At 32.3% G+C, this 21,974-nt stretch overlaps 1 protein-coding gene across 7 annotated transcripts in view; it reads left to right on the top strand.

The window, feature by feature from the left end:
• GRIK2 (glutamate ionotropic receptor kainate type subunit 2) overlaps positions 1-21,974 on the top strand; it is a 642,939-nt gene that overhangs the window by 507,363 nt on the left and 113,602 nt on the right. The window contains exon 13 of one of the 7 annotated variants that reach the window (XM_067702476.1): positions 314-7,096. The exons of the other annotated variants lie outside the window; for them this stretch is intronic. Coding sequence (XP_067558577.1) covers positions 314-359 — 46 coding nt within the window. The 3' untranslated portion in view covers positions 360-7,096. Of the gene's footprint in view, positions 1-313; positions 7,097-21,974 lie in introns of those variants that run through there. 7 annotated transcript variants of the gene reach the window in all.

The raw sequence follows: 21,974 nt of genomic DNA, 5'->3' as shown, positions 1-21,974 counted from the left end.
GAATCCTTTATGGAACATGTAGTTATATTTTACACACACACACACACACACACACACACACACACACACACACACTCTCATACATACACACTTCCTGATGAGAAGCAGTACATTGTAAGAAATTTTTTTCTTTGAAAGATTTGGAAAAGGAGTGTAGTGGCTCTTTGTCAGTTGCTACCATGTCTCTTGTACATTTCTCATTAGCTAATTAAGATTGAAAAGCTAATAGGACAAGAACAATACTGTGAATGGCTTGTTTCTCTTTGTATTTTTTCTTTGCTTACTTTTCCTTTTATTTTTTTTTGACCGTTAGAAAGAAATTCTTTGAGGTGACTCTTAAAAAAGAACCAACAAGATGAAAAGAACCCAGAATTTCACCAAGTGATGCACTTACTCTTCAATATTTTGCAATTTCTTGGTAGCTACTTCTCCCATAACTGCAGAGGACTGTGAATTGTTTGTAAGAAACTATCTTCCCAGCTTGTTTTGTCTGTGTTAATTATCAAAACAAAATTGCACTTCTCTCTTTCCAATTGTCCCCTTGGACTTTTGGGGGTTTTCTCAGCCACTTAAGAAAGGTCTTCACAATCTGAAACTATCCCAGGAAAGTCAGTGTCTTTTAAAAATAATTTAACAATGTTCTTTATAAAATATTTTAATCTACAGTGTCTAGTCAAGAGAGGCCAAAGCTTTTACATACACCTTGAAACAGTGGAGTCTGTGCAGGAAGCCAGTGAAACAAAGATAATGAGTAAAAAAAGAAATATTCTCTAGGAGTCTGTTTCTTTCTTTCTATATATGTTTGTACAATGATTGAGAGTACTATGCTCAAAAAGGTAGCTGTCTTAAGAAATATAAAGGAAATAGATCATTTTTTTCCTTTAATCATAAGCATGGTGCCTAAATTAGTAACATTTTTACTTGGATAAATCTGTCCCTTTGCTGTCAATTTTTTAGTGTAAGAGTTCTTTCCGATTGATGTTTCCTATGTAGTCTTGTAGTGGGCTGGTGGGTCACGTGAAGGAAGTGATTGAGAGAGAAAAGGAAGAAAACTAATATATACTGCATGTCAACAATAGCCAGGAAGAGATTAATTTATTAGCTTTTTTCAGTAACTATTTTTATGGTTTAAGGAATGAATAGGTATACATCACCCCTGCTCCCATACCTCTCACAAATGAGATTAGAGATGTTTACCCTTTGTTTAATGCTATTATTGTTACACTTTTAAAATTCTAATTTATTTTAGGGAGGGATTTTGTTTTTAAGGAAAGAAAACATTTATAAGAAAACAGAAAACAGACTTAGAAAAGGAACTTCTATCATTTGGTTCTTTTTTACTATCACATTAAATTCATCTTCCACCTTTTCCTTCTAAGATTTCAGAAAAAAAAAAAAGACGGCTACTTTTTAAAAATATTTAAAAGAATGCTCTAGTTAATATTTGCACTACATGTTAATGGTATATTGCTTTATAATAACAGGTGATTGCTTAAAAGTATCACCCTAATTAGCTACGTTTAAGAAGTGTGTCTTTCTCTTTAGAACTGCAAATCAGAAAGCTTAAAAAATATTTCCATTCACTTGGGCGTCTAAGCAGGAGACACAAGCCATACATGTGCAGATTTACCTTATAAACTTACTCTCTAGAAATGCTTTCTTCCCCTGAAAATTACTAGCTGTATATAGTAAAAGAATTGAACCACATTGTGAGATTTTCTGGAAACTAAAGATGCTATTGATATTGTTTTGATTTTTTAAAATAACTTATGGATGTGGGAGAAATATAAATATTAAATGAAAATGTATGGATATAATTTTTAGTGGTAATTTATGACTTTATTTCTTCATGCTATGTAACATGCACTCTATCCAAATAATTAATGAGTAGGAGATATAGTGTCATCAACCAATGTAACTTCATTCATTACAGCATGTCACAACACCTTAATTGCTATAATTTTTTACATTCCATTACATAATTACATCATTCAAGTTAAATTATTTTCATATCAATCCTGTTGGGTATATATATGTACATATTTTTAAAGACAAAATATCATTGCTCTCTAAATAGCAATAGAAATTTCAATATGATATTTGGGTAGAAAGAACTTGAAAGCATCTATTTTATATATAAATAGGATTAGTAAAACAAATGACAATACAAAGTATTCTGTTGGTTTTCGACACCTATAGTTTTAAATATTTTTACTTAACCATGCATACTAAGGGGCACCGTAAAAATGTTATGTTATCTCTGTTAGAAATAAGTTGATTTTATACCTAGTTTTGAAATTTTGTTTGGAAGCCCAGAAACTAACTTGACAACTTTTATGACAAAAAAAAACCTTATTAATACACTTCTGCATTTTAAAACTATGGTAATTCTTTCTATTTTATCTAATGTACCTTGAATTGAAACAGAATTTTAGTTTCAATACTTTATAACAAATATAAAAGGTCATTACCACTCCCCTTCCACCCCCAGCCTGGATATAGCTTAGTTTCCTGCTATTCTTTACAAGAGATGTTTAACCCTAAGTTAATTATTTTAAAACACTACCCATGGTCACGTGCCCTGTCTGACTACTCCTGAGATGACAAAATTAGGTGAATGACTTTAAAATAGATTTCCCCATTAAATTAATGGACTTGATATTTGAAGCAAAGGTGAAATTGTAGGTTTTGAATGTTACTGGCATGATAAAATTTATAAACAGAATAGGGCTACAACTGTCATCTAAGTTGGTTCAGAATATGCACCTGAATATTATTTTAACATAATAAAATTAGGTAAGTGTTTCCCTGCTTCCCTTACTATTATTGGTACTGAAAATGGGGGTGCTGGGAGGTGTGTTAAATATAAGTTTAGCAATTCACTAGACTGAAGATATGTTTTGGAAACTGATATTACTAAGGTGATTTTACCAAAAAAAATTGAAAATAGTGAAAATTTTGCTCGTGGAAGGAGATGCAAAAGCAAGTTACATTCAGGGAAACGTATGTTGATTTCAAGTTTTCATATTACTACTTCAATTTTCAATTAGGGCTTCAAAATTTTTTAATTAGGAAGATATTTTTATAATATAATTTATAATATGCTTTTATATTTTATAAACATTTTATAATGTTTTAAGCCTGGAAGATATTTTTATAATATAATTTATAATATGCTTTTATATTTTATAAAAATTATTTTATAATGTTTTAAGTCTTCCTTCTGCCAAAAATTTAAAATATTTATGTTAATATTTCTTAATTCAGTTATTTGAGCTGCAGACAAATATAGTGAATGCTTTCCAAACATACTTCAGTTGTTTTAGATACTAAACTGCTTATATGGTGCATACACTTAATTTTAAAATATTTTATTGATATAGTTGGTACAATAGAGTATAATTTCAAAAGGTATTTACCTGAAGAAAAGAAAGCCCACAAGTCATTAACCCTTGTGAAACTTTATTAAAATTAAAAATTCAATGAGGAAAAAAAGCCTCATGAGCCTTGCATGTTTATGGTAGCTTATTTGCTATTTTTGTATAATCCAGATATTTGCATATTAGCTAAATCAATTTAAATGTCCAAATGATGCTTAGAAAATCAAATGCTACCTTTTCAATGCTAGCTTCAAGTTCTTGTTAGTTCTTGTTGATAACCTCATTTACTGAGTGTCCATTTTTTTAAAAAGTATAGTCTGTTTCATTTTCCAGTATTAGAAACCACCTGACCACCTGACTGATCTGAGAACAGTCTTCCTTGAGCCTTTTAATACTGGACTTACTGCTTTTAAAATCCTTAGCAAGTGTGTTGCAAGCTAAACACTTGCTCCTGATCTGTAAGTCTAAGAGAGAATTCTTTCAAATGTAAATTGTGCTCATATTGATTTTAAAATAACTACTTTTTAATATTTGTTACTTCACTTGCAAACAAATAGCTATATTGGTAAGAAATTATTGATAGGACAAACTTATACTTTCTGATGCAATGTTGATATGTTGGACATTTTCCTTTTTATTCTCAATTTAAAGCCACTCTTAATTTAATTTGATTGGACAATTGAGAGCTTCTAAAAAAATGGTATTAGCAACTATTTAATAAGACTGTAGAAAAGCCATTGTATAGTATAAAAAAATAGATTCCAGCTTTAAGTGTAGAAATGTGTATTTTTTATTTTACATTTGTAAAATTAAGTCTGGATTTTATGGCAACCAAAATAATGCCTTTCCTTCAGAAATCTTAAAAGAACCCAAAGAAGATTATAATAAGTACTTTTTTATTCCATTCAATAAAAACAATCTGAGCTAGTTTAAAACTTAAATAAATTGTAGTATACCATTAAGACTTAATTTTATTAAAAAAATATTTCTTAGGATAAGAGTAGGTCACAAGAATTTGAAATCAGCCTATTGTTGAAGTTAATTTCCTACATCAAATATAAATTTTAATGGGAATCAGTAGGAAGTCCTACATTTTGAAGACATTGTTTCTAGTTAACCATTTGTAGCTGATAGTGATATTTCGTTTTTCTTAAGATTCTATTTTTAAATAAAAATTTATCACAATTTCACAATTTAAATTTGTCATGAATAAATTACAAATCACTGGAACTGATCATTGTTACCATCTCATTAAGCCCTCCCAATCCATTTAGATCTACTAAATAATATGTTCAATAGCATATTATTGTAGCATTCATGTACAGATAATCCTTGTGCTTCACTCTATGTAAATCTGGTGACTTTCTGGTATTAAAGCTACCAATTAAACAGTGCCACGGTTAATTAATGAACAATGTAAGGCATAAAATTTTAACATGAATGATGTGTATTGTTCGGTGGTGTGATAATAATTGTTTGATAACTGACTGTGACAATGAGAGAGGCTTTGATTTGTGGTAATTGCCAGTTTTCATGGTATTAAATACTACCAATATGGCTAATATCAAGCTACCGGTGGAGTCTCACTGATCATGGAGTTGGGAAATAGGTGTAAAATTGGCTCTCACAAGCCATTGTGAGTTGGCTCCAGCATACTGCTAGTATATACCATGTTCAAATGATTGGAAAGGTATAGGTCATAAAAGTGAATAGCAGGTTGTCCAGGTGGAATGCACTTATACAGATATGCAAGGTGCATCAGAAAGATATATGGACGATAATAGCAAGGTTATAAAGCTGTAAAAGCAAAAGTTAAGGGTTGGGTTTTTATTAATACAATTAGAACCTTTGCAGTAATTCTAAACTTAAAGTCAATACCAATTGATCCTTTCACTGATGAAAATAATTTGATATCTAAACAATATGCATAATTTCTTGAAGTCAACTGCATATTAAAATAACTAAAAAGAGAAAATACACTGAGGAAAACATTAGCTATATGACCTCATGGAATGTTATTGTGAATGCTGATGTTTTCTGAATTATTGTGATTTTATCATCATAGTAGGAAACTTTAACTCTTTACATGGAAAATGTTTAATCATGAAATGGTCTTCCTTGCTTATAATTTTTAATCAAAAATTCTAAAAGGATAGATTTTCTAAGATTATTCAGTAACAATATTATGAACGTCAATAATGTCCTCTGAAAGTTTAGTAATAGGTTCAAACCTGTGTTAATAGGAATAGTTTCACATGTGGTTAATAAGAAATCTGATGAAACAGTTATGAAAATAAATAGGGGGATTATTGTTCTAATGGAGCCTTAAGCTGGGCAAGTTTGAAACAGCTGCTGAAGGTGGCATCAAGGAACTTGGTACCTTCTATCTCTGTGCTACACTATTTTTAGACTGAAGCTTTCATTCTCATGATTGCAAGATGGTCACGGCAACATCAGGCATCATATTTGTGTCCCAGGCAGGAAGACAGTAGGAAAGAAAAGGCAAAAGACAAAAGACATTGCCTTTTAATTCAGACAGGAAATGATTCCTCTGTCTACATTTTATTGGCTAGAATTATTTTAGCTGGATATCCCTGCCTGCAAAAGAACCTGCATATGTGAATTTCTTTTATCTGGGTATACTGCCACCTCGGTTCTTTTGTAAGTAAGAAAGATGTTATTGGCTATGTAATTGACTGTGTCTGCCACAGGTATTATTAAATTGCGAAGCATCATTTGGTCACACATGAAATTCTCTCAGATTTCTTATTTCAAGTTTCAAATTCTGAAGTTTTCTTTCTCTTTCTCATCTGTTATCAGGATGTCTGCCTCTAAGCAGCCTGACTACTTCCTTCCTGTTTTATTATTTAAAGTGGCATTTTCTTTAAAACAAGTTATCGAAGCTTGTTTTAAAATGTATGAAAAGTAAGTGTAAATATTTCACATTTTCGAGGTCTGTATTTTCTTTCTGGTCCTGGCCTATATTCTTGAGACAAGAATTTACAAAATTAGCTTTGTGTAAGAAGCATGAATTGTTACCCTAATATCTTAAATGATGCTATAAAAATATAAATTTTCAATCCTGTAGAAAATAACTCTGGGTTATTCTTGATATGGAATATTATACCACATCAATGCTTTCCCCAACTTTTCTAAAGCAATGAAGAAGTTGGAGCTTAATGAAAATGTGTAGGCTTCATACACACTATATAAATGAATTATACCGTATTATAAGGTATAATACAAAATATTAGATGCTAAGCTGCTTCTAGAGGGAAAAAAATGAACCCAAGCGAGTTCTATGATCAAATAAGGTCAGGACAACTATGTACTAGATCCTCCTCTTAGAGATTCATTATTAACAAATTAAAGGCTCTGAAAAGACTTGCAATAAAAAAAAATCAGATTATGTTACCTTAACTCAGCAATTTCCAAACATTTTTGGCCATGGACATTTTTATTCTTTTAATCTTACCTTGTCTCTTATTGCATGTTCTCCATTAACAGCAGTCAATTAATTTGCTGAATCAAAGGTGCAAAGCATTGCTTTAGTGTGTAAGTTCATTTAAATTTTTTGTTTTTATCATACACATTCTATGTAGATTAATGAAATAACCTATACCAGACTGAGCATTCATGCTCCTGATTCCTCAAGGAATTACTGTCAGCACTCATTTTGCTCATAGGAAAAGATAAGTTTCCATCACATCTATTAAATAGCAGTTTATGACAATATTACTTGTATTAATATTTAAAGTTTAAAAAATTTTTATAATTCCTACCATTTTTAATATACTGTTTTTTAAAAGTAAAATAATGTGAAAATTTTAAGTTTTATTATGTAATTAAAAACAAATTCCTTCCATTTAAAAATCTGTTGTTGGGACAACTCATTATTACTTATTTGTGAACTTGGTTAGAAAATCAAGTTTTGCTATTAAATTATCAGAAAGACACTCATTGAATATTTTGGAAAACACTTCCCTACATGCATTAAAAGTTAAAAAATAATTGGAAAAAATAACTTATTTTGGAATAATGATAAATTTAGCAAGCAACCTCTGTTTTTTATTCTGGGAAATTATGATTTGAGTGCAAACGTGGCTTAAATAAATTCCAGTTTTATTAGTATTACTCTGTGTGTTAAAGGAGGAAGTGTTTTACAAAATAGTTGATAATTTATTTTGGATTTATTGCAAGGATGAAATTAATTATCTACTTGTATATAAATGATCAGCTCTCTCTAGGTAGATGAATTATGTAGATTTTAATTTGCGACATAATTTTGAAGCTACATCTTTTTATGAGGGCATAATCTTTTCAGAATTTTATTTGTCTAGCTTATGACCCACACTCTATAAACAGGACTGAATGGTCACTGTATTTTAAATCTCATTTACATATTAGACAACATCAAATGATAATTATTAATGTTCTATTTCTGTATGGAATACAAGTACCATAAGTGCAAAAAGCTAGAAAATAAGTAGTGAATTCAGCTGACATGTGAGCCTAGAGTATCTAAAACTCAGCTATAGTGATATTAAAATGGCCTGCCTAGGCACAACGAGCAATATTTATCTACATGCTTCTAGTTTGCTCATCTTATGCAGGTTGGACAGGTAGCAATTTTGAATGGCTCATCTTAAAATGAATGCAATTATAAAGGATTATATGGTCTATCCTGCAAGACATTTACTCATTTACTCTTTTTTTTGCCGTCTTCTAGCTCCTCGTACATACTCTCATTTACAGTTAATGGAAAATATTAGGTCTTAGCCGATTTGAAATAAAATATGCTGTTAGATAAAAGCTTCATAAATGTCAGCTACACTTTCTCAGATTTAGACCAAGTGTTGTTCATTTGTTTTTTAGAATCAATGAAGATATATCGTTTATTTACTTTATGATCATAAGATGGTGTTTATCCTAATATTAAGTCTATGGTCATAGTTTATAACAAGATTGAAATTATATAAAATCAGATTAGGTTCTAAATAATAATACACCGTGATTTTTTGTTGTTGTTCAATGATCTTTTCATTGTCTGAAAGTTATTTCCACCTTGATCTATCAAACCTCTCTGTCTCTTTCTACATCTATCAATTTATCAATAAGTATGAGCCATATAAATCCCAATATGAATAATATATTTCCTTATGTATTTCCCATTCATAATTTCTAATATATATTTATTTGAGATTACCTGCCAGTGACTATACTTAAACTATTTCAGAAATAAAAAGGTAGAACTTTTATTTTTCAAGTTTGATTAAATGAAAAACCATATACTAAGATGATTTCAGAGTGAATGGAGAATTTTTGGATGCTGAGGGAGGAAGATAGTTTTTTTTTAAACAAGTTCACTTGGGATTTAGAAAAAAAAGGTATTTACTGCTAGAAGAAGTTGGAACAGTCTATTTGACGAAACAGATAGTCGAGCTTGAGATACAAAATATTTTGAGAAATTAAAGAACTGATAGCTCAGATAAATGAACAGACACAGATGGACTACCTGGCCTTCTTTCATGAGCATATTTCCTATTTTATTGGCTTAAGATAAATAAATATATTTAAATGAATAAAAATGCAGGAGAAAAATGCATCTGTTGGAAATATATAAAATATGTTTTACTCATATACATACATATATGCATGTATATATATATATATATATTCACTATCACTGACCAGAAGTTAAAAACAATTCTTAATTGCATGATAAAACAACTCTTAATTATATAAATACAATATAAGAAGCAGTGACAGAAAAAATACTGATTAAAATAGAAATAGAATTTTGAGAACACATAGCTCATATCAATCCAATATAAAGTTTATAAAGTATATAAGCTCTGATATAATAAGTTTTAAAACATATGTATCCTACAAAACTCATTTATTATATGCGGTTGTAGAATTTGAGCATTAAACAAAATTATTTAAAATTTAATATTTTTCAAAGAATAAAGAAACAGTTATCAGTGGTATATTTTTCTATATCAAAAACAAAAGAAAGATGTGATTATAATCTAATACATAAGTATTTTGTATATGTTAGTCTAAAGTCACTCTTTGCACTGAAAAGCATTATAAATAAGTTGAAATATTGTGAATAAATGGTAATTTCAGGAATCTTGACCAGTATAATTCTTAAGGCATTTTAAAAATCCAAGTGATTAGGAAATTTCTTTGGGGGAAACAACAGTCCGTTTAGAAAATATTGTAAGTTTTGCTTAAACTTATTAACTGTATTCTGAAATTTTGTATCTAACGTAGAAGGAACTAATATAAATGAAAATAATTTCATAGGTTAAAGTCATAGAGAATTCATAACTTGATTTAAATTTTAGTAAATGGTTACTAATCTACTATTAATGTTTACTACTTCTGTCTACGAATCTACTTTTGTGCCATAAAACTGCAGGTCTTTGAATCATCTACTTTTCTGTATTTTATGTTAATCTGAATAAATGTTAGATAACTTTTAAAAGCTACTTTACAATTTCCCTATAAATTTATCTGTCATGGTTTTCAGTTTAATTGGTTGATTGACTAAAACAGAAATTCTGGGATCATTTATGGACCTTTTAAAATATAAAATGTTCTTTAAATACGTGCTTTCTTAGTTAAAGGTAACTAGTACTCTATTTTGTCTTCCTGACCCCAGGTTTTCATTCTAGCATACTGTTGGAGAAGTTAAAGCTGCTTCCTTTGCCCACAAAATAAGTCAAATATCACGTACAGGATAGGTGGTAACAGAGTAAAGATTGGCTTTACATAAAATTCATCTAATTATACAGGGTTGTATTTTCTATAACATTTCTAACAACAAACATTGCATTGATAAAGATGCAGAGATAATAAAATATAGTAGAACTAAAATAAATATTTAAGTATAAAAATAGACATAGGTAGTTTTTTTCTGATGGTACAGTTGAAAGAAAATGATTTTAGGGAAGAAGGCTGGACAATCTTAGTTTCAAATTTAAGAAAATGTTTAAGGCATGGTTTTGACCAAACAAAAAACATGTCTGTAATCTGAATTTGTCCTTCCTGTTTACAACTGGTGCAGATTCTAAGAAATCATTAAAATAATTGCATGGTCATACTTTGAATAGATTACAAAAATTCATAGTAGAAACCCATATGTGATCTTCCAAATCAGTTTAGCTTACTATAATTTCCAAAACAGAAAGCAAGCTTTGTTGATTAGGTAGGTTGAGTGATGGGGTGGGCTACCAGTAAATGTTTAAACACTGGTACAAAGCTATTTATTTATTTATTTATTTTCAGGTACGCGGGCCTCTCACTGTTGTGGCCTCCCCTGTTGCGGAGCACAGGCTCCGGATGCGCAGGCTCAGCGGCCATGGCTCACGGGCCCAGCCGCTCCACGGCATGTGGGATCTTCCCGGACCGGGGCACGAACCCGTGTGCCCTGCATCGGCAGGTGGACTCTCAACCACTGCGCCACCAGGGAAGCTCCAAAGCTATTTATTAATGATGAAGTTCACATTATGTGTGTGAAAATAATTAGAAAGATGGTCCACCTTCTAAATATGTGTCAAATTTATAAAATACCCGTGTCCAAACAATAGAATATCATCATATTTAGAGCTTGTTCCAATATTAATAAAATAATCTAAGGCAATAATTCTTTTCTGGCATTAAGTAAATATGCCAAATGCTATTTTACTTCTTGATACTCAAACTATATAACAAGTTATATCATTAGTGTTTTAAGTTTTCTGAGCCACCATGTACATACAAATCCATTATTAAGTGTATCCCTATTTTTTGTAGCGTTCGGGTAGTCTCACAGTGGCTGTGAATCAGCGTTGCTACGTACTCCTAAATTCTTAACTATCTTTGTTTTAAAATGAGGAATTTTTTATTCATATTTATGAAAAGGAATTTTAATTGAATCAAAGGCAATCTGTTTTACAGTGAAAGTAAAAGCTCTAAACATATTAGTGATTCATGCATTAGAGCATAAAATAATTTAACCAGGTGCAAAATCCAAGCTAATCTAATGTTTACTTTGTTTTGGCCTTAAGTGAAAATGTAACAAACAAAATTTATTCTTCCTGCCTTAAAGTGTTAAGAGGTAGATAGAAGCTAAATAGATAAAGACGGAATGTCATCAACTAGAATCGAGTTAATCAGTTTTTAATTCTGTGAGGTTTTTTTTGGTGATAAATATGTAACATGTATTTATGAGTAAGGCACATAGCTCTCATCATATTGTATATTTGAGTATGTCATATATTGAAATCATATGACTTTCAGATGTATTCCTTTTTTTCATTTTGTAAAAATTACAGTAACTACCCAGGTTTTCCTTTTAAATAATAGATTTAACCATTTATCTTGAAATTAAAACAAATAAGATGGAGTAGTGGGCTAAAGAATGCTGTAGGGGACTTCCCTGGTGGCGCAGTGGTTAAGAATCCGCCTGGTTAAGTGGTTAAGAATTCGCAGGGGACAGGGGTTCAATCCCTGGTCTGGGAAGATCCCACATGCCGCAGAGCAACTAAGCCCGTGTGGCACAACTACTGAGCCTGCTCTCTAGAGCCCGTGCTCTGTAACAAGAGAAGCCACCTCAATGAGAAGCCTGTGCACCACAACGAAGAGTAGCCCCAGCTCACCACAACTAGAGAAAGCCCTTGCACAGCAACAAAGACCCAATGCAGCCAAAAATAAATAAATTTATTTTAAAAAAAAGAATGCTGTAGATATTCTAGCAAAATGATTGGATGACCATAACTAAAGAGAGTCATAGTAAAATATTACAGACATACAACACACACACACACACACACACACACACACACACACACACACACACACACACACACACACACACACACTATGTAGCTAATGATTGTTTTGCCCTTTAGAGGATTTACTTCACATGTAAGTGTAGTGGTCCCTTACAGAGAAGCAGCCAATCACTGTATTTGTGTTTTTGCTTTCTTGTCGCTACCATTTCAATGTGAAGGCTGTTTTGTCTTCTGACAGGGATATAGTAAGCAAGGAAGACATGAGCTAGAAAGGAGAGGATAAACTATATCTGGAAAAATCAGAGCCAGCCTGGGGGCACTGAACATACAAGGAGGATAGAGAGGAAGGTAGCAGGAATAATTAATGCCAATCAGGAGGCTGGAGCTACAGCAAAGTGCTTTAACTACAACCTCCCTGTTCCTACCAATGTGGGCTCCTTCCACAGCCCCAAAACCATTTGTCTCTTTACATATTGGTCAAGTGTTTAGGCCTAATTAATTATTATATTTCATAAGTAGAGTCTCGATCTGTGTTTATTTGATTAAAAACCTTTCATTATTGTAGTTCTGTTTATTTCATAAATATATATCTCCATATCTATTGATATCTGCAGATAGTTCTGTATCTATCCGTATATGCACTAAGTAAACAAAGGAAAATGACTATACTTTGGTCACAATAAAAATTTTTGCAAGCTAAACTAGTTTTCTAGTCCTCTAAAATACAATAGGAAGTAGTAAATGACAAATCGGCATTAAATTATGCTCTGAGAATGACAGTTTTCAAAGTTCTTACCAAGGGCAAATTTATACAGCTATGTTTTTAAATCATAATTTAAATATGCATGTTGAAAGAGATGTGCTTTAATTGCATTATTTTATAAAGTTTTACAAGGATTTACTTATATATTTAAAACGTGTCCTATTTGTCCTGTTTGAATAATTACTCATATAAATATGGTGCAAATAGGTAGTCAGTAAAGTAATGGACATGTATTTGAAAGAATAATGAAATTCAGGATTATTAATATTGAAAGAAGCTATAGTGATGACCTGGGGCAGCCTCCTCACTCTACAGATTAAGAAATTGAGGATGAAAGATAAGAGACAGAGATGGTTACAGATAAGAATGCTAATGGAAAACATTTCTTGAGAATTATTTCTTAATCTCTCTATTTGTTCAACAGTGTCTGTACATAGTTATGTATATGAAATATATTTTAAATTTAAAGCCTTCAAGGATTTGTCCATATTTGATGGGCAAAATATTTGTGAATAATAAAATTGAAATGATAAAATTAGATGCAAAATGACAAGTTAATTTTTAAGATTTTCTTAAACTTTGTTTAAATAATCTATAGCATACTTCTAGAGTTGCAGAGGATGATGTTGAATAATGACTTCTGATTCTCTGAGGAGTTAATATACATAAAGTTTTGCACCCTGTTGCAGTATCTTATAAATATTTCAGTTACTAGTTTAATGTAGTGTGAAGTAGAGAAGCACCTGCTGTATTGAATGAGGGAAAGACCTATAAATATACATAAAATTTTCTTTAAAGTTTTAAAGAGTTTGGGGGAAAAAATGTATCTCTTCCTGTAAATGTAATAAAAGCGATCTGGGTAGCTTTAGTGTATCTGCTGCTGACTTAGAATGTATTAGTTTAGGAAATATTGAATTAAAGATTAACCTAGACATCCTTTAAACTTAAAGGTGATCATTATTTGCAACAGATTTGTTTGTTTAAACATTTTAATTTTTAAATATTTTTAGATAATTAAATTTTTTACATTGACCTATTTCATCTTGAATCTAACCCAATGGAAGTCCTTATTCTTCAGAATCTGACATTTAAAATGGTGATAATCACACATCATAAGTAACACTGAACAAAGTGCTAAAGGATTACATATATACATGAATGCACACACACACACACACACACTCAATAAAACAATACTATTATTGAACACTTATTCTATTTCCAGTATCATTCTAATGCTTCAGGAGATATAAAATTAAAATGATATGCTCCCTTCTTTTAAAGAGCATATTATCCAGATAAGTGAATTAGACTTTAAAAGATGAGGGAAACTATATTAAGTAGAGGAAAATGGAGACAGCATTTCAGGTGGAGGAGATTAAAATAAATATGGTGTATCTTCTGTGAAAGGGCTTATTGTCGAATAAGTAAATTATGCTTTAAAATATAAGTAGGATACTAATTACTGGACTGTAATGGAATATTTCAGCTGTAAGGAAAAGCATTAACAAAAATGTGGAGATGTTAATATGAATGCCATGTATGAGATATTTATTGGTTTATTTGAATAGATTTTTGTTGGGGTATAGCAGGAAACATGGTGAGATGACTCAACTTTCTAAAGCTTTGAAAATTGAACAGAAAAAGTTGGAGTTGATTGGAAAGCAATATTGATTTCTTGGAGGTTTTTGACGAAAGAATTAACAGTATTAAAGTCCAGGAAGATTTGCTTGGTAGTCATATGTAGGATGGACAAGAGAGATATTGTTGGGAGAATCAAAAGACAGGAAGACTTGTTGGACTAGAGGTAAAAAAAGCCTAAGCTAAAATTATAGTAATAAGGGGATTGCAAAATGGGAATGAAAGGGCAAATTCAAGAATTATTTTGAAGAAAAATACAATAAACCTTGGCGATATACTGAATACAGACGCTGAAGGAAAGACAGGTGACTTCAAGAATTCTCATCTCAATCTTTGAAAAATGCCTAGATTATTTGCAAAAGTGGTTGACTATAGACATTGGGTTGGTCTGGTATGGGGAGGATGGCCAGTTTGATTTTAGTCGTGCTGAGTTTGAGGTATGGCTATACATCCAGGTGGAACTCTCTCGTAGGCAGCTGGAAATACAGGATGGAGAGCTGATGAGATTTAAGTGAGATTCAGATACATAGATGTTCAAGTTAATTCAAAGTCAGCAAAGGACTATACCGATAAAAGAGCACAGGGCTAGTTTTACAGTTCTACGGATAATGACTGCGCAGAGGATCATGAGTGTATGAACTACAGGTAATTCTTAATCCTTGAGCTATATTTAATTGAACTAAATAGATTTATGTTCAATTGTGTTTATTTTGTTAAAAATCATCTCTCTGAATTGCACACTCATATTATTTCCTAGTTTATATAATAATGATTTGCAAATGTTTTGTTCCTTTCATTTCTTTCTTAACCATAGTTTAACTCCATCCAATTTCAAAGCCTCACCACATCATTTTACATTATGAAACCTTTTACATCTGAGCATAGAAAACACAATACAGCCCTAACTAATATCCTGCTCATTAATGATTTGGAAGGTAACTAAAATTAATTATAGCTATGGAAGTCTTTTCCTTAGAAACCAATTCTTGAAGTACTTAATGTATGCTCAATTAAAAAAACATTTTTTGTAAAAATGTTCCTATAAGAGGGTTTCATCTTCAAGGAATTCATGGAAAAGACTCTTGACAAGTACAGGTTTCTGGTAACTGACTATACTACTGAACTGAATGAATAAGCATTTTCAGAACTCTAATGGAAACTGATGAATTCATAAAAGTGCTAACAAAAGATCAAGATGGAAAAAAAATTAATTACATGGGACCGAGTGAACTGATGAGGATGATTATAATTTTTGTGACTTTCTGTTTGAATTAAAAAAAAAATCCCACAAGGACTCAGGCAAAAATATACAAATCAATTTTCACTGCAAAGTAAAGGAGCTGCTACAGTGGAGGATTACTGGACTGAATGTCAATATTGTGACATAGTATGAGTGTGTCTCGTGTTTGGTAATTGCAATCATTGTTTCTTTTGTTGTGGTCATCCATTTACAATGCTTGGTGTCAGTTTATTTATCTCTTGTAAAAATAAAGTACAGTGTGTGTGTGAAAAAAAAAATTCCAGTATGAGCTTGTATAGCTCATTCTAAAGCACACACAATCACTTTTTTAAGTAAAACAAATTTTAAATTTAATTTACTGAACAATAGGAACTATTTCAGGATATATGTTATTGATAACTATCAACATAAAATGTATAGAGTCAACTGCTGCAGAATATCAATCATCCTTATTTCTGAAAAGAAAGTGTTATTTAGGTTATATAAACTGTTTATTTGGAATGATCACAAAACAAATTTTCTGGCTAAGGATAGTATTTAGAATTAATTATGCACTCAGAGTGGTCTGTTTGGTAGTAAAGATTCAGAAAGTAAAAAACAATCAAACAAAAAACCTAAAGGTAAAACGATACTAGTGGAATATAAGTAGATAAAGCAGTTGCTCAGAATCAGTTTTGATTGTTGGTGAAGCCTGCTGCTAAGACACCACTGTTTTGTTTGCTATGGAGTAAAGCTTTTAGTACTTGAGGAAACTGTCTCCACTTATTAGACATTCAGAACCGTAAAAGATAACCGGACAGGTTAAACTTTAGGATGACAAGGGCATTTCTACAGAAGTTTCTTGTCGGGAACCCCTGTGTTTTGTACAGGTGTTAGGAAGAGAACCTGTCAGTACCATCTTTGACATGGTGCATTTCCCAAGGTTGTATGGCATTATCTTTGATCATGGTTTCTAATAGGCACATAAAAATATTTTAAAGTTACTTCTTGACAATTTTCTGAAATCACAGTTAATTAAAGATAAATAATTTTGAAAAATAATAAGCAGTCTACCCTAGAAAGTTTTTTTTCTTCATCCAACATGTTGAATTAAATTCCTTTAACTTGATTTATTTCATCTCAAAGATACTGTGATGGTTCACAAAAATTGCTGAGGCTCTTGCTTTTAGCATTTCTTCATGGATTCAAAGAGATAACTTTTCCTGACAGTGTTAGAGAAGCAATATTATATTCCATGTGCAAAATAGTTAGAATTCAGGTGGTGATGGCAAAATACAGAGCAAAGATAATATTGTAAAAATAGTTTAAACTTCAGGTGAATTTGAACATCCCTTAAGGATTTCATATCTATGCATATATTATTGAATTTTAACATTTATAATATTTATATTATCAGGCTTGGTATGGTGGTTAAATTTAAAAACTGACACTCATTCTGCAATATTTCTGAATAGAAATCAGATGGTATTTAATGCATTTGTTAATCAAAATGTGATCTTTTGCTGAAAAATTTGGGAATATTTTTTGTATTCCAATGACATCAAGGCATTAACCAAATCTTACTTTTTGAATGCTCTCAATGTGCAAGAATTGACTTTACAGAGTACAAGATATAAGTGTGCTAAAAAGTGATGAAGCAAAGTCTTTTTCTATCCCTAGTGAAAATCAAGCAATTCCTCATTGACTTGGGAGTAGAGAAACTACAAATAATATTCTTCTGTCACAGGGAACTGAATTAGAACATAGGAATTCCCTTCTCCTTTTTTTATGGGGTATGATAATGATTGAACACTGCAAAATGAGGTAGAAGGGAGTTGCTTGCACATCTTTCTCTAGCCTGTGTGATCTTGGGCAGATCCCTGATCTATCTAAATCTCAGCTTTTAATAATAATAATATTGTTCTTATCTCCGGTCATTTGTTGCAGTCCAAAATGAGATAATATAGCTACATTTGCTTTTATAATTGGCAAGTATGACGCAAAGGATATTATTCTTACTAATTCTATATTTCATTTCTAATAGTTTTTATTTAATTTGTCTTATCTGGGGTAACTCAGTTGGTTCTTTGGTGCCTTGTTTTAAACTCTTCTTTTAGTAGAAGGCAACTCTGCTTTTCAGAGACTTTAGAAGTTCCCACATTTTCTCTGCTCCCACCAGAGATGTCTTCAAAACAGCATAATTTCAAAAGAATATGCATGCTTCATCCCTTTCTTTCCTGGATTTTAATCTGCTTCCTGCACAAGTATGAGAGCTCTTATAGCTAGCTCTCCTTAGGGCATTCCTGAATTAAACTAACAGTACCTTCATCTCCTAGAAATAGAGTGACCCTTGTAACTTTCAGTCCATTTAGATCTAATTTCTAGAAATATCCTCTCGTTTCTGGCTATTTGCTTTTGTGCTGGGGATAGTTATAACATCCACTTCCATGTTCTGCTTCTCGAGTAAGTGCCAAACACACCGGTGGCTACATGCTAACCCGTATTATGACTAACCTAGCCGGATTACCTATTCTGACCAAGTATGTCATTTAAACGTATCATTAAATTATATCCTTTAAGTGTAGTGAACAGTTGAACATGTCTCTAGAGTAAGAAATCTTTAGATTATGCGCTTTTAGCTAACATTTGTATAGCGCTGCATAGTTTGCAAAATGCTTTGCATATATTGTCTCTCATGCTTAGTTTTTTCTTCTTCTTTAGAAATAAACCTTCAGCTCAGAGATTTAGCAATATGTCACCAAGTACAAAATATACATGTGGCTGTAACTCAAGTTTTATAGTCCTCATACCTGTAGTCATTCTGTTAACGTAATTTTTAGGCACTAAAGTCATACAAATATATTAATAATGATAATTATAAAGATAAAAAGCTTATCTAAAGGGCATCATAAAATTTTGAGAATACAGAATTAGTATATGAAATGCCAATAGTGGAGCACAAGGCAATAGGTAATATACAGAGATTTGAAAAAAGTAAGCTTTGGGAGGAAAGTAAGCACTATGGAATTTCAGAAAGGAGTAGAATAAATGTGAGGTGGGTGAACCAACTGAAAGGAAGAGGATTTTTCACTTAGTAGGAACAGCATAAACACAGACAGAGTGAGACAATTGGCCAGTCTACAGAATAGTTTGAATAAGGTTAAAAACATTGAGTCATATTATATAGAACATTGAAATTCAGAGGCATAGAATGTTAAACCTAATTCAGTAGCTAATAGAATTGATCGGTTCTAGAGAAGGCATGTTATGGTACAAAACTTACTGTGAAGATAGTTTGCAAAACAAAATAGAGAAAATGGGAAGCAAGTAAGAATTGAGTTCTAAAATCCACAATTCAGAACTGAAATGAAAGGGCATGGATGGGATAAAACAAAGAGGCATTACAAAAGTTGATATGGTTTAAGCATATCACATTTGTTTGTATTTAAGGAAGGAGATTAAAAGAAGATTTAAGTCTCAAGAACTCAGAGAACTGCTATATCATTTTAGAATGGAAAAAAATTGTTAAGGAGAGCTAGTATGGAAGAAGTTGTTGGGTTTAGTTTTAATAATTTTATGTATGAGGTAATGGTGAGCTGCCTCAGTAGGAATATACAAAGATGAATGGAAATACTTTGAGTAATATGGCTATAAATTAAGAGGGTTTTCTAATTATCAGCAGAGGAGTTAAAGCCATGAGTGTGTTAGGTCATTAAAGAGGGAGGAAAGATCTGAGAGCCAAGATTTAGCCAAAAGGGATCTCCTGTTAGTGGGGCAGAGAGCAAATAATCAGGGGCACATATCACAGAAGTTAAAAGAGAAGATATCAAAGGGCTAGTGTTCAGTAAGAATTTTAGTAGAAGCTGCAAAATGATTAAGTGATAGTCTTAAGGAAAAAAGACAATGGATTCAAAAAGACTTTTACAGAGATGGAAGCTTAGGGTTAAGGAGGTATTAGGTGTAGGGAAATAGGAGGATTATCATTTTAGATGCTTGGCCAGAAATTGAAAAAGAGCGAGAGGAGAGGCAAAAAGAGCATCAGAATAACTCAAATATGTGTTAGATGCCCACTAGGTTTAAAGCCTCATGCTAGAATATTTGTAGGAGACACATGATAAATCAGAAACTGTATTTGCATGTACTCATTTACAATTAATAGAAGAGGGAAGATAGGTGCATTAATTTATAATGAGGAAGCCAGGCTATCATAGGTATGACCTGAAGCTCTTAGTGCTATAGATATGTAAAAAAGAGAGGGGCACCTGAGTCATTCAAGTACTGACTGGTTAAGCTTCTCTAAAAAGACAGCTAAAAATACAGTGCCTTGAATCAGAAAGCATTTATTCCCCTTACTCCACAGTCTATAGGAGTGCAGTCCAAGGATGGTGGGGCACCTCTGTCATCCTCAACATGGGGCTTCTGATAGTCTGTAGTCATCACCATTTCCTAAAAGATGGAGAAGGAAAAGAGAGTACAGGGCAAATATCCTTAAAGAGAATTCTCAGAAGTTGTACACATCACTTCTGTTCATATTGCAGAGGTTCAAATTTAGTTGCATTCAAGGGAAGAAGGAAAGTATAGTTTTATTAGCTGGGCAGCAATGTTCCTAGTAAAACTCAGGCAAGACAATGAATACTGAGGGTTAGTCACTGGTCCCTACCTTAGATATTTACTCCAAGAAAAGATCAGGAAAACTACAACTAGATGGTAGTATTGGAATTCAGTTGGAATTGAGGGGTGGGTGTAGGATTTGAATAGTGGAGAGGAGTAGAGAGTAGGGAATTACAGGTTAAAGGACAAGATGAGCAAAGAAATGCATAAGAATCAATATAGGATTTTGGGGAAAAGTGGCCAGAGCCTGGTGAGTAGGAGAAAAAGCAGTGGAACATAATCCTGGAATGGTATTTTGGAGCACAACGCAGAGGATCTCAAATTCCATGCTTAAAAGTTTGTATGTAGCCTGTAGACATGATTGAAGATTTGTTTTTAATAGAGTTGTATCATTTTGGAAATTATTCTACATGAAAATTAACTGAGAAGCAGTATTTGGAGCTTATAAATTTGGAATAAAAAGTGGGAAGACCAGCTGGGAGACTACTGCTACAGGATATGACAACCTGAACTGGCATTAATGCCAATGGAAATAAACAGGGAAGGAGGGGAGGAAATGGAAGAGTCTTTCTGTAGGTAAACTGATATAAATTAACAACTGTTTGGAGGTCAGTGTTGTGGAAAAAAGGAATGTAAAGAACTGAAGTTGCCTCTAAAGTCAGGATAAGTGAACTAAGGACTAGGGGCAGGACCTTTGCAGTTGTTGTCAGGGAATGCCAGCAGGTGATGCTATTGACAGAGATGGAGAAGACAATAAAAGGGCAGTATTAGGAAGAAAGATTATGAGTTCATATTGGACATATTAATATTGAAAAGTCTACTGTCAGGCCATTGGAAATTCACTTAAGGTCTAGAGAGTGATTAGGGTGAAATATATAGATTTGAAATGACTGAAATATTTTTTTATGGGCAGAAAAACCATGGAGGCCAATAGAACTTTTAAAAGTGGTAAATCTGAAGAATTGGAAGGAAGGGATAGATACTGAAGCAAGATCTGTTGGAAATAGAAAGGGTAGAGTTAACATAGCAGTTAATCTTAGAGGGGAGAGGTGATTCCGTTTAGAAAAAAACAGAGAATGAAACTAGAATCAGAGCTGTGTTGACTTAAACATGAGGGAGATAAAGCAGATAAAGGGCAAAGCAGTGCAGGGCCAGTGCAGTATGTGTGTGGGGTGAGTGCGGGATGGCAGTAACTCACATTACCACGATTAGGAGAATGTTAATGAATCAAATGGAGACAGGAGAAAAGCTTTCGGAGTGTCACTATGAAGAGCCAATTGCAAATTCAAGTTAGATAGCATGTTTGTTGGCTAGTTCTGCATCTTTTGGGTACCCTGGAAATCTTCTCTAAGGAAAAAGCAGACAAGGTGGAGAATGTGAAAGGTGTACATAATTTGAATTTCAGTATTAGTTTGCCATGCAGTTTTTCCTTTTGTTAAGTTATACAGGACTCCCTCACTGCAGTAGATATTAGTCTCTTGAAAGCAGTGCCAGTGTTTCCAGATTCTTCCTCCTTATTTCCCTCCATTTTCCCATTCCTTCTTTCCTCCCTTCCTCTTTCCTTCCTTCCTTCCTTC

The sequence above is a fragment of the Pseudorca crassidens genome, chromosome 13 (genome assembly GCF_039906515.1).
Source record: "Pseudorca crassidens isolate mPseCra1 chromosome 13, mPseCra1.hap1, whole genome shotgun sequence".
In the NCBI taxonomy this organism is placed as follows: domain Eukaryota; kingdom Metazoa; phylum Chordata; class Mammalia; order Artiodactyla; family Delphinidae; genus Pseudorca; species Pseudorca crassidens.
Note: the sequence above shows the minus strand (reverse complement) of the source record. Positions and strands in the feature narration are given on the sequence as shown.